At 44.3% G+C, this 12,580-nt stretch overlaps 1 protein-coding gene across 1 annotated transcript; it reads left to right on the top strand.

Annotated features, from left to right (window-relative positions):
* The first annotated feature begins 3,758 nt into the window (after positions 1-3,758).
* LOC311613288 (T-cell surface glycoprotein CD1b-2-like) lies at positions 3,759-10,002 on the top strand. Its single transcript, XM_084866997.1, has 6 exons — positions 3,759-3,935; positions 4,447-4,713; positions 6,700-6,978; positions 7,188-7,466; positions 8,408-8,501; positions 9,507-10,002. Exons 1-6 carry the CDS (start codon positions 3,875-3,877, stop codon positions 9,526-9,528), a joined length of 1,002 nt encoding a protein of 333 aa, XP_084723123.1. The 5' UTR covers positions 3,759-3,874; the 3' UTR covers positions 9,529-10,002.
* The last annotated feature ends 2,578 nt before the right edge of the window (positions 10,003-12,580 follow it).

Genomic DNA, 12,580 nt, shown 5'->3' with positions numbered 1-12,580 from the left:
ATCTTTTAAAAAATTCACTTTTGAATATGTGCACTATTATTTAATCTTTCACTGCTCCCAATAACTTCCTGCTTTGGGGATTAAAAAAAGCCCCTCTACCTCCCCTTTGTATCGTTCCTCCTTTGCTCTCCAGGATTCAGCCATATGGAACTTATAATTACTTCAGAGTTCTGTTTTGCCCCCCAGGATTCCTTGTGTTTGATACTCTTTATTCTTTCTATTTAGCACATTCTTCAGGTTTTAGCTCCAAACTTTTTTTTTGTTTTTTTGTTGGGGGGGCAAGTTTTCCTGAAGTGACCTTTCAATATCACACACAACTTTCTCTCTGGCAGTTGAGGAGGGAGAATAGACAGGATAAAGTCTAGTGATAAGAACAGCGGCTGGGCTGGACTGGTGAGCTCAGTGATTGAGCATCGACCTATGAACCAGGAGGTCACAGTTCTATTCCCAGTCAGGGCATGCTGGGGTTGCATGCTTGATCCCCAGTAGGGGGTGTGGAGGAGGCAGCTGATCAATGATTCTCATTGATGTTTCTCTCTCCCCTTCTCCTTTCCTCACTCTGATATCAATTAAAAAAAAAATTTAAAAAAGGAAGAAGAACAGCAGCCAAAACCCAGAGAGGAAAAAATAAGCTGAGGCCAGAGACAGAGGAAGTGAGAGATCAAGTGGGAGGCCCAAGGGTGAGGCAAGCAGCAGCCTTTCCTGGTCCAGTCAGCCGCTGATGGGAGGCTGTCTGTTGGTGAAAGAAGGAAGCCAGAATAGAGAGACTGAAGGATACATTTGCTGGGAACAAAGTAAAAGAAGAAACATCTGCAAACGACACGCTGCTTTTGCAACTTGCAATGTGAGCTGCTTTCTCCTGCAGTGACAATCCTGATGGGGAGATATCCGTCAGGGGCTCAGGTGTTGACATTCTCAAAGACGGATCTGGATTCCAAGGATACCAGAGTGCGTCCCATCGGAGCATCCCGGTCTGCAGGCCAGGTTACTCTTCTGAAGAAGGTGGGAGAGCAAGGGGCCCTGTGTCAGGACAATACACTTTTAAGCTAGTCAGAACATTTTTCTCTCCCTCTGGTAACTGGTTTATTGTCCACTTTTTTTCCTCCCTACTTTCCTGTTTTTTTTTTCTTTCTTTCTTTCTCTTTCTTTCTTTCTTTCTTTCTTTCTTTCTTTCTTTTTTTTTCCTGAAACCATCTGACCTTCTACCACCCACAGTGGTCCAGTTACATATCTGGTTCCATCTCATTCTGACCTCATCATTTGTCCATCAATCCTAAGCACAAAATCACAGTCCACATTGGCTGGCTGAGTCACAACCTCATGACTGGGAGAGTACAAACGGCCCAGAAATTTCCCCACACACATTGTCCAAAGATAACTTCGTCAACAAGGAGTTGATAGACCAGGGGCTGTTACTTTATGTATGTCTGCTTCACTGGATTAACTCAGGAGATTCAAAATGTCTAGTCAATCGCTGTTTGCATGTAACTTCATTATACTCAGTTAAGGGATTCTTCAAAAGGTTATCTTCCTGGGAAACATTCTCACATTCTTCCTAGGTCTTTTCGCATTATTCCTATCCAACCATAACATTCCTTATGCATTAACTTCTTGGGGGCTATTCCAGATGTTGACTCCTCAGGATTTCTTCTGGTGTGTGTGTGTGCACGCGTGTACGTGCTTAAAAAAAAAAATCTTTCCCCAAGATTTCTACCTTCTATGGCCTAAAATCCAGAGAGACACAATTGTCCCACTGTGTACTTGACTCCCTTTTGATCTGATGTCCTCCTCCATTCAATGTCTTCAGAGGTCCATAGCCCACCATCTATGATGACCCATTTCATGCACTCTGGAAATATACCGAGTTGCCAGATTATTATGATCTCTGAACGCATAATAATCTGGCCACTCAGTGTGTGTGTGTGTGTGTGTGTGTGTGTGTGTGTGTGTGTGTATTTTTTTAGAGGCCTGGTGCATGAACTCGTGTATGGGTGGGGTCCAGTCAGCCTGGCCAGGGGGAGGGGACATGGACAGTTGGCTGGCCTGCCTGCTGGATGAACTCCTGGTAGAGGGGACAATTTGTATATTAGCCTTTTATTATACACAATATACACTGAGTGGCCAGATTACTATGGGTTCAGAGGTTATAATAATCTGGCCACTCAGTGCATATCCAAAGAAATTAAAAAAAATGGAAGTATGTATGCACCTCTATGTTCAAGGCAGCATTATTCACAATAACCAAGTACAAGTGCCCATCAGTAGATGAGTGGATAAAAAAGCTGTGGTATGTTTACACAATGCAGTACTACTCGGCCATAAAAAAGAAGGAAACCTTACCTTTTGCAACAGCATGGATGGATCTGGGAAGTATAATGCTCAGTGAAATAAGCCAGTCAGAGAAAGACAAATACCTTATGATTTCACTTACATGTGGAATCTAATGAACAACACCAAAAGTTAGAAACAAACTCAGATAAAGAGAATAGACTGAAAGCTATCGGAGAGGAGGAGGTGAGGCAGGGCTGAGTGAGAAAGGTGAAGGGATTACAGAAAAAACAAACTAATGGACAAAAAGAGGTTGTTTTTGACTTAGCCTAAAGCTGCATGTGACATAACTTCCCAAGGTCTGCTTGTCTCAGAATAATCTGTTACTCAAACTCTCACAGGTCAGAAAGTTACTACAAAGAGGGTCATATGCCAGTAGCCAATGTAATTTTTCTTTCCAAAATTCGCTATGGTCTAAGACACATGTGTCAAACACAAGGCCCGCGGGCCAAATCCAGCCCGCCAGGCCTTGCAATGTGGCCCGCACCGCGCTGTCATCACTGCACTCCGCTGTCAGTTTATGACATTGTCAGTTTATGACTGTTCAGTAAACCATTCTGCCCGCAATTTAGGCTGGATTTTAGATTTTGGCCCCTTCTCTGATTGAGTTCGACACCCCTAGTCTAAGATAATTTTGCTTGTATGATAAGCTACAGTATTTAATTTATTTGATTTTGGAAGTTGGGTCTGCAGTACTATAGTCCAGACAAATGTTTTATTTTATTATGAATATTTTTAATTCTCACCTGAGGATATGTTTTCTTATTGACCTTTAGAGAGAGAGAGGAAGACAGAGAAACAATCTTTCGGTGTATGGGAAGAAGCTCCAACCAACTGAGCCACCCGGCCAGGACCGGGTAAATGTTTTAAATGCTTTGTCTTCTGTAAATTACTGTCACATACACACACACACACACACACACACACACACACACACAGAGAGAGAGAGAGAGAGAGAGAGAGAGAGAGAGAGAGAGAGAGAGAGGGAGAGAGAGAGGGAGGGAGAGAGGGAGGGAGAGAAATTAAAAATATGGCTTTAGGAAGATCAGAAAAGGGAATGAGATTTAAAAAAAAAAGAGCCTTGAGAATGTTGGGCTAGAGCACCAGGGAAGAGAGAGCCGTGAGGAGGAAGGCAGGGTTGGGTGGATAAATCAAAAGAATATTCCTAGGTGAAAGCAGAGAATTGTTTACCATTACCTTCTGATGTAACCGATGTTACCAGAAAAGGTGGGAGAGGCCAAACAACTTTTCAAAATCACCTGGGGGCTTTTTCAAGGCGGCACGAGAAAGCTGAGGTGAGGGACAGCCGCTGGGAGCCCAGGAGCCAAGACAACAGTCTGGAAGTCAGGGCTGGAGTGGAAATGAGAGCAGAGTGGGAGGGCCAGGCGGGGGGGAGGCACAGCTTTTCTCGTGTGCAGCCTGGCCGAGGCAGAGGTTTGTTCGTTGGAGGAGAGAGGAAGACACTGCAGAGGGCTGAGAACACGGCTTGCTGAGCTCAGAGACCAGACGCCAGCTCTGAGAGGCAGACGCTCTGTCTCCCAGGGAGATGCTGCCTCTGCCACTTCTGCTGCTCGCGGTTCTCCTCCCAGGTGGTGACAGCGGGCCGGGTAAGAGGAGCCTCTCCCAGCGGGGGGATCGGGGTCTGGGTAATTGTAAGGGTCTGCGCCCTCTGTCTCCAGCCTCTTCTTCATTCTGGGGCTGGGGCTGGAGCCGGGGCCCTGGCACAGGCAAATGTCTCTGGCATTTTGCTGTTCAGGTTCTGGGTTCTTTTTCTCTGGACCTTTCTGGTTTTCATTTCTCCCCCTCTCCCCATTCCCCCATTTCCTTCTGTTTCTCTCTCTCTTTCACTTTTCTTTCTTTCTTTTTTTAAAAAAATATATATTTTGTTGATATTTTACAGAGAGGGAGAGAGAGGGATAGAGAATCAGAAACATCAATGAGAGAGAATCACCAATCAGCTGCCTCTTGCACACTGCCCATTGGGAATGTGCCGGCAACCAAGGTACATGCCCTTGATCTGAATTGAACCTGGGACCTTTCGGTCTGCAGGCCAACGCTCTATCCACTGAGCCAAACTGGTTTCAGCTCCTTTTCACTTTTCTTATCCACCACCCATAGCTTTCCAGGGGCCGACCACCTTCCACCTCATCCAGATATCGTCCTTTGCCAACAGCAGCTGGGCACAGAACCAGGGCTCCGGCTGGCTGGGCGACGTGCAGATCCAACGCTGGGACAATGAGGCGGGCACGGCCATCTTCCTGAAGCCCTGGTCCAAGGGCAACTTGAGCGACGAGGAGGTGACAGAGCTGGTGGATCTGTTCCGGGTCTATCTGATCGGGTTCCTCCGGGTGGTGCAGGACCACGTCAGTGAGTTCCAGCTGACCTGTGAGTGTTAGGCTCGGAGAGATTATCAGCGATCTCTCTCTCTCTTTCTCTGGTGTAAGCACCGCATCCCCAGGCCTTTCTCTCCTTCTTCCCAGCTTATCCAACGTCACTAGATTTGCCTTCCCCTAGGCCTGTGGTCAGCAAACCATGGCTCGCAAGCCACATGCGGCTCTTTGGCTCTCTGAGTGTGGCTCTTCCACAAAATACCTCGTGTGGGCGCGCACATACAGTGCGATTGAAGGAGTACCCTCATTAAGTGAATAACAATGTACCTACCGATAGAGTTTAAGTTTAAAAAATGTGACTCTCCAAAGAAATGTCAATCGTTGTCCTGTTGATAGTTGGCTCTGTTGACTAATGAGTTTGTCGACCACTGCCCTAGGCTCCATGTGTCCACAAAGGATTGCAGCTTCTTCCTGTTCCCTGCTCCCTTGTCTGATAAAGATCCCCCTTTGGGACGATCACCTGGCGTGTTTATGTTTAATTATTTTGCTCTTGAACCCCCCGGAGAAGCCCTCACCTCTTCTCCTCTGTGCCTGCGCCAACTAAAATGTGAGTGAGCTCCTTCTTTCTTCAATCCACCTCCTGAAGCCCCTCCTTCCTGCCGGATCCCTCCTCTCAGTGCAATGCTCCCATTCCTTTTGGAATGCTGTATCCTGACTTCATCACCCTGCTCCTCGCAGTTCCCCTCCTACCGCTCCCCTCCCTCCCCTATGTCATTCCCACAGCCCTTCTCCACTGTTTGTGACCTGTGTCCTTCTCCTCTGGAAAGTCTGTGGATACAGTCAGACTCCACTTAGCAACCGTAAGAGATTCTGAGAAACGTGTTAGGTTCTTAACAATGCAGAGGTTCTGACCATTTCATTCTTGTGCAAACATCACAGACTGCACTTACATAAACTAGAGGGGCTAGCTCAACACACACCTAGGCTGTATGGTATATGCTGTTATTTTTGGGCCACAGTTCTGTGCAACACATCAATGCACAAAAACCATGAGATCAAACCAAGCACTAGAGAAAATGACGCAATCCAGAGATGCGGTACACATGAGACGTCTGAGGCCATTGCTGGTCTAACACGGCATACTGTGTTACAGCAGACTTCTTTTTCTTATAAAGAGAAAAAGTACCCTCTAAAATAACAATGAACCTAAACTAATAAAAGCATAATATGCTAATTAGACTGGATGAAGCCATGGTGGTGGGGGCTGTGGCAGAGGCGGCTGCTGCAGCGGTGGGGACCGAGCTCCTTGCACGAATTTCGTGCACCGGGCCTCTAGTAGTATAATACGTACAGAAACCAGTAACATTTATTATCGTTATCAAGTATTAGGTGCTGTACACCCTGTGTTGCTATACTCTTACACAAATGGCAACACAGTTTGTGTAAAACACATGAGCCATGCCTTGTTGCTAGGATGGTATGATGGCTCGGACGTCAGTAGGCCACAGGAAACTTTCAGCTCTGTTATAATCTTGTGGGACTACCCTCATATATGTGGTTCGTTGTTGGCTGGAAAGTGATTATACTGCAGACGACTGTCTTGAATTGGTTGTTGGCTCACCAACTAATTCTGCATGTGTTACTAATTGCTGTGGCACACCAGTTGAAAAACACTGCCATAGGCCATCTCCCTCCCCTCCCTCTCAGTTTTCCTCCCTCTCCCTCTCCCCCTCCCTTTTCTCTCTCTCTCACTCATTAAATCTCACCACTTTGCTAGAGATGGTGTTCGAGGACCACCCCCTCCCAGTGGGGCCCCAGCGCTCACCCCAGGAGAGGACGATGTCCTGGCCTTTGAGGCTGCTGTGCCTCACCCGGCAGGTCAGGCCAGCTGCCTCCCCAGCAACCAATTTGTAAAACATGCAACACCTGGCTATACAGTCAGGGGCTTTGACCTCTCATCCCTTAGGCTGTCAAAGAGTCTAGGCCCCCTTTTTTCCTTGCTCGCTTGTACATGGAATTCCCTCTGTTTCTCTCCTCTCAGATCCCTTTGAGATCCAGGGCACAGCAGGATGCGAGCTGCGCGAGGGGGAGGCCACAGTCAGCTTCCTGCGGGGAGCTTTAGGGGGAGTGGACTTCGTGAGCCTCAGGAATGGGACGTGCGTGCCTGCCGCGGAGGGCAGCAGCCGCGCCCAGTGGTTCTGCACGCTCTTCACTCAGTACCAAGGCATCTCCGACATCATCCAGAAGCTCCTCTACCACACCTGCCCCCGGTACCTCTGGAGCATCCTCGAAGCGGGGAAGGCGGAGCTGCAAAGGCAAGGTTCGTCCTCTCCCCCCAAGAGTTCCCTGTTGTGCTTCCCACCACCATCCTATGTTCCAGTGGGAGGTAGGAGAGAGGGGCTCACTCAGTACGTTATTTGGTTTCCTGAGGAGCGGAAGGGGTTGCTGTCCAAACCCGTGGGTTTCTGAGTCCCTGTGTGCTAGATGAGAGTCGTAATTTGACACTGTCCCTGCTCCTTCCTGCTCCAGTGAAACCCAAGGCCTGGCTGTCCAGTGGCCCCCCTCCTGGACCTGACCGTCTGCTGCTGGTGTGCCACGTCTTAGGATTCTACCCCAAGCCCGTGTGGGTGCGGTGGATGAGGGGGCAGCAGGAGCTGCCCGGCGCCCAGCAAGGGGACTTCCTGCCCAATGCCGACGGGACGTGGTATCTCCGAGTGACCCTGGACGTGGCGGCCAGGGAGGCAGCTGGCCTGGCCTGCCGGGTGAGGCACAGCAGCCTTGGTAACCAGGACATCGTCCTCTACTGGGGTGAGTGCTGGGGCCCCGCTGGGAGGGGATGGTCCTCAAACACAATCTCTAGCAAAGTGGTGAGATTTAATGAGAGAGAGAGAGAGAGAGAGAGAGAGAGAGAGAGAGAGAGAGAGGGGGGAAGGGGGGGAGAGGGAGGAAAACTGAGAGAAAGAGATAGAGAGATAGAGAGAGAGAGAGAGAGAGAGAGAGAGAGAGAGAGAGAGAGAGAGAGAGAGAGACTGAGAGATGGCCTATGGCAGTGGTTTTCCATTGGTCTGCCACAGCAATTTGTAAAACATGGAACACCTGACTATATAGTCAGGGGCTTTGACCTCTTATCTCTTAGGTAGTCAAATAAATCATGACCACAGTTACCCTGGCTGGCATGGTTCAGAGGTTAGAGTGTCTGCCCATGTACTGAAGGGTCACAGGTTTGATTCCTGGTCAAGGGCATATACCTAGGTTGCAGGTTCATCCATAGCCCCCCTCTCCCTTCCACTCTTTGAAAATCAACGGAAAAAATATCTTCAGGTTAAGTTTAATAATAATAATAATAATAAAAAAGTCAATAGCCAACACAACAATAGATGTCTAGTGTGAATGAATGAAAATTATACCTATTTTTTGGGGGGGTCATATTGGAAAAATATATATTTTTGGGGTGCTGCATAATTTTAGTAATTCGTGTGTGCCATGAGATGAAAAAGATAGAAAATTGCTGACCCAAAGTGTAAAATAGGTAGGAATCATGGACTTGTGTAGTATTGGGTACAGTGGGGCAAGAAGAAGAGATAGAAGATAGATATGGATACATTTTTAGTAAATATGAGAGAGGGAGTTGTTCATGCCCACACACCAGAAGCGGAGGGATGATGGTGACCCTCAGGCAGCAAAGGGAGGGCGGGCGGATCGGAGGACGGGCTTTGAAGTGACATCTTTGTGTTTTCTCCCGTTGCCAGGAAAGTCTACCTCCCTCACTGTGATACTTTTGGCAGTGATATTGCCCACCTTGATTCTTTTGATATGTCTTACTTTATGGTTTTGGAGGCGCTGGTAAGTTTTAAAAAATCTTTCTTTTCTGTCACCCTCCCACTCTTTCATACCAATTTTATCTATTTATATTACATTAGAGGCCCGGTGCATGAAATCTATGCATTTGGGGAGGGGCGTCCCGCAGCCTGGCTGGTGCCCTCTCACAGTCCAAGAGCCCTTGGGGGATGTCTGACTGATGGGGAGCAGGCATAAGCCATCAATCAGACATCCTTAGGGCTGCCATGGAGGCGGAGAGACTCCCACCACTGCTGCTTACTTGCCAGCCGTGAGTCTGGCTTCTGGCTGAGCGGCGTTCCTCCTGTGGGAGTGCACTGTCCACCAGGGGGCAGCTCCTGTATTGAGGGTTTGCCCCCTGGTGGTCAGTGCATGTCATATTGACCAGTCATTCTGTCATTTGGTCGATTTGCATATTAGCCTTTTATTATATAGGATTAGCCTCAATCTTTCCACAAGACTTTTTGCACTTTCTCTCAAATTCCCATCTTAATGTAATGTAAACCTACTTTTTAATTGTGGTAAAATATATATGACACAAAACTTAGTATCTTAGTTATTTTTAAATGCATTGTTTAGTAATAGTAACTACACTCCCATTTTTGTGCCACCAATCTCTAGAACTCTTTTTCATCTAGAAAAACTAAAACTCTATGCCTTTTGAACAACATCTTGGTATCTCCTGGTCATCTAGACCCAGACACCCAACATTCTACTTTTTGTCTACTTAAATTTGACTCCTTTAGACACCGCATATAAGTGGAATCATGAATATTTGCCTTTTCATGACTGGATTATTTCATTTAGCATAATGTACTCATGATTCTTCCGGGTTGTAGCATGTGTCAGAATCTCTTTCCTTTTTGGGGAAGGATGAATAATATTCCACTGCATTTATGTAACATGTTTGTTTATCTAATCAGTGGGCACTTGGGTTGCACTTAATGCTGCTATGAAATAGGTGTGCAAATATCTCATATATAGGGCTAAAATTGCTTGTGTTCTTAACAGGTCATATCAGAATATCCCGTGAGATGTTATCAAGTCTCCTTGTACCCGTTTGGAATAAGGACCCAGAAGACAAGAAGCTCAAGTTGTCAGTGCAAGAGTTAAGTTCATCATCTTTAATCAAAGAATTATCATATTTGTTCAACTCAGGGTTCCCACAGGCTGTGAGATGTATCATCATTTATACACTGACAGAAAAATCATTAATAACTCTGAATTTATTATATGATAGTATCAATAGTAGGCTCCATCCTAGAGGTTTAATAAATGTGAGATGTGAGAAAGGATGTATCTTGTAATAAATAAAATAAAGTACAGATGGTCCTCGAATTACATTCTTTTTTACTTTCTAGTGGTGTGAAAGCAATACACATTTAGTAGAAATGGTACTTGAGGTTTGCTTTTCTTCCTGGGCCAGTAATATGTGTATGATATTCTCTTTCTGAGATGGGGTAAATTTCGCAGCTAATTAATAAATAAATAATACCTTTATTCAAATTATGTATTTCTTATTGTGTCATCTTTGGTAAATTTATTGCTTTTTCAAGAATTTGTCCAAGGTTTTCAAATGTCCTCTTTTGTTGGCTCTGTGCATATTTTCTTATTATCATGCTAATGTCTGTAGGGTTCATAGTTATGTCCCTTTTATAAGATCTTGGAAGTTTGTTCTCTCTCATTTGTTCTTTCTCTTTCTAATTTTGCAGGCACTTAACAATATTTTAAAAAGAATTTTTATTGCTTAGAGAGAGGAAGGGAGAGGAGAGGAGAGGAGAGGAGAGGAGAGGAGAGGAGAGAGAGAGAGCGAGAGAGAGAGAGAGAGAGAGAGAGAGAGAGAGAGAGAGAGAGAGAGAAGGGAGAAACATCTATGTGAGACAGAAACATTGATTGGGTACCTCCTGTATGTGCCCCAAATGGGGATTGAACCTGCAACCTGGATATGTGCCCTGACTAGGAATCGAACCCATGACCCTTTGGTGCACAGGATCATTCTCCAATCAATTGAGTTATACTGGCCAGGGTGGTATTTAATAATTTTATAAATATTTCAGAAATTAGCTCTTGACTTTGATAGTTTCTTCTGTAATGATATTACTATTATTGTCATTTGTTATTTACTTAAATTGAATTTGTTTTAATTTACATTGGTTAATAAAATTATATAGGTTTCAAGTGTACAATTCTATAATGCATCATCTATATGTTGCATAGTGTGTTCACCACTCAAAGTCAAATCTTCTTCCATCACCAGATTGAAAAGTCCCTTTACCCTTTATTATCCTTCCCCCAGGGGAACTCTGGTGTCCACCATACTATTTTGTGTGTTTATGAGTTTTTCTCTGCTTGTTTTTCTTGTTTGTTTATTTGTTGCTTTCAAATGAGTTCTTTACATAGTTTGGATTTTAACCCTTTGTTGGAGTTGCTTGCAAATATCTTCTATTCGGTTAGTTTCTTTTTGTTTCATTGCCATTTTCTTTTGCCTACAGCAGTCTTTTAGTTTAATGTAGTCCCATTCATATATTTTTTTTGCCTTTGCTTCCCTTGCCTTTGGGGTCAAATGCATAAGATCCACTCTAAGTGTAGTACCTATGATTTTTTCTATATAATTTATTGTCTCTGGTCTTATATTTAGGTCTTTGGTGTTTTTTAAAAAAATCTATTTTGAGTTAGTTTTTGTATATGTGAGAACTAACAGTAATCTAGTTTCATTTTTCGCATGTGGCTTTCCAATTTTCCCAGCACCATTTATTAAAGAGGGCTCCTCCCTTCCCCCACTTTATTGTACATTTTGGCTCCCTTTTTTTTGTACATTATTGTACATTTTTTGGGCTCTCAATTTTATTCCATTGATCTGTGTGTCTGTTTTTCTGCCAATACCATGCTGTTTTGATTATTGTTATTTAGTACTATAATTTGAACTAAGAGAGTGTGATACCTCTGGTTTTGTTTTTTATTTCCTCAGTACTGTTTTGACTCTTTGAAGTCTTTAGAATTTTTTCTTTTAAAAAAAATATATTTTTATTGATTTCAGAGAGGAAGGGAGAGGGAGAAAGAGAAACACAATATCATTGATCAGCTGCCTCCTGCACGCCCCACACTGGGGATCAAGCCCACAACCTGGGCATGTGCTTTGACCAGGAATCAAACCATGACCTCCTGGTTCATAAGCAGAAGCTCAACCACTGAGCAACAACTGTCAGGCTGTGATTTCTTACAAAGGTGGTAATTTTTTGTTCTATTTCTTAAAAAAAAAAAAAAAATACCATTGGGCCTGGCTGGTGTTGCTCAGTGGTTGAGTGTGACCTATAAACGAAGAAGGAGGTCATGGTTGGATTCCTGGTTAGAACACATGCCTGGTTGTAGGCTCAATCTTCAGTAGGGGTCGTGCAGGAGGCAGTGGATCAATGATTCTCTCATCATTGATGTATCTATCTCCCTTGCCCTTTCCCTTCCTCTCTGAAATCAATAAAAAAATAAAAACAATTAAAAAAAAGAACCATCAATGGTGAGCAGATTTTTGTATGCCCCCTACTGGGGATAGAGCCTGCAACCCAGGCATGTGCCCTGACCAGAAATCAAACTGTGACCTCCTGGTTCATAGGTCAACGCTCAACCACTGAGCCATGCCAGGCAGGCTGCCAGTTTTTAATAGATTTTTTTTTTTAACCATCATTGTCCTTTAATTAGTTTATTTAATTCCAGAGCTGTTACTGCTGTATTTGAGTTTAAATGAACAATATTATTATTGCTTTCCTCTTTTTATATATCTTTTTTTTTATATTGTGTTTTCTCTCTGACTTTCTGTCTGCTTGTTAGATTAAGTATTTTTAATTATACCATTTTACCATTTTTTAGCGCAATGGTTTCTTAGCCTTTTACTACTTTTTTATTGGTGATCCTGGAAACATGTACATTCATCCTAAGCTTATTAAATTGTAATACAAATTAGTATTTACCACTCCATGCTAGTGCAATGATTCTAGAAGACTTTGTAAAAAAATAATGCAAATGTAGTTATTTTTAAATGGAGCTAGACCTGCCACCCCAAAGGAATTGCCTTACATATCTTATCGCCCAAA

This window comes from Pipistrellus hanaki (assembly GCF_964339955.1).
Source record: "Pipistrellus hanaki genome assembly, chromosome: 18".
NCBI classification, from domain to species: Eukaryota; Metazoa; Chordata; class Mammalia; order Chiroptera; family Vespertilionidae; genus Pipistrellus; species Pipistrellus hanaki.
The sequence above is the reverse complement of the archived record's forward strand: the minus strand, read 5'-3'. Positions and strand labels throughout refer to the sequence as shown.

Bases quoted from the DNA above. Each gene is read 5' to 3' on its own strand.
- LOC311613288 (XM_084866997.1), top strand. From the start codon at position 3,875: ATGCTGCCTCTGCCACTTCTGCTGCTCGCGGTTCTCCTCCCAGGTGGT. The intron at 3,936-4,446 runs GTAAGAGGAGCC...CACCACCCATAG, and splicing joins AGGTGGTGACAGCGGGCCGG to CTTTCCAGGGGCCGACCACC. The intron at 4,714-6,699 runs GTGAGTGTTAGG...CTCTCCTCTCAG, and splicing joins CAGTGAGTTCCAGCTGACCT to ATCCCTTTGAGATCCAGGGC.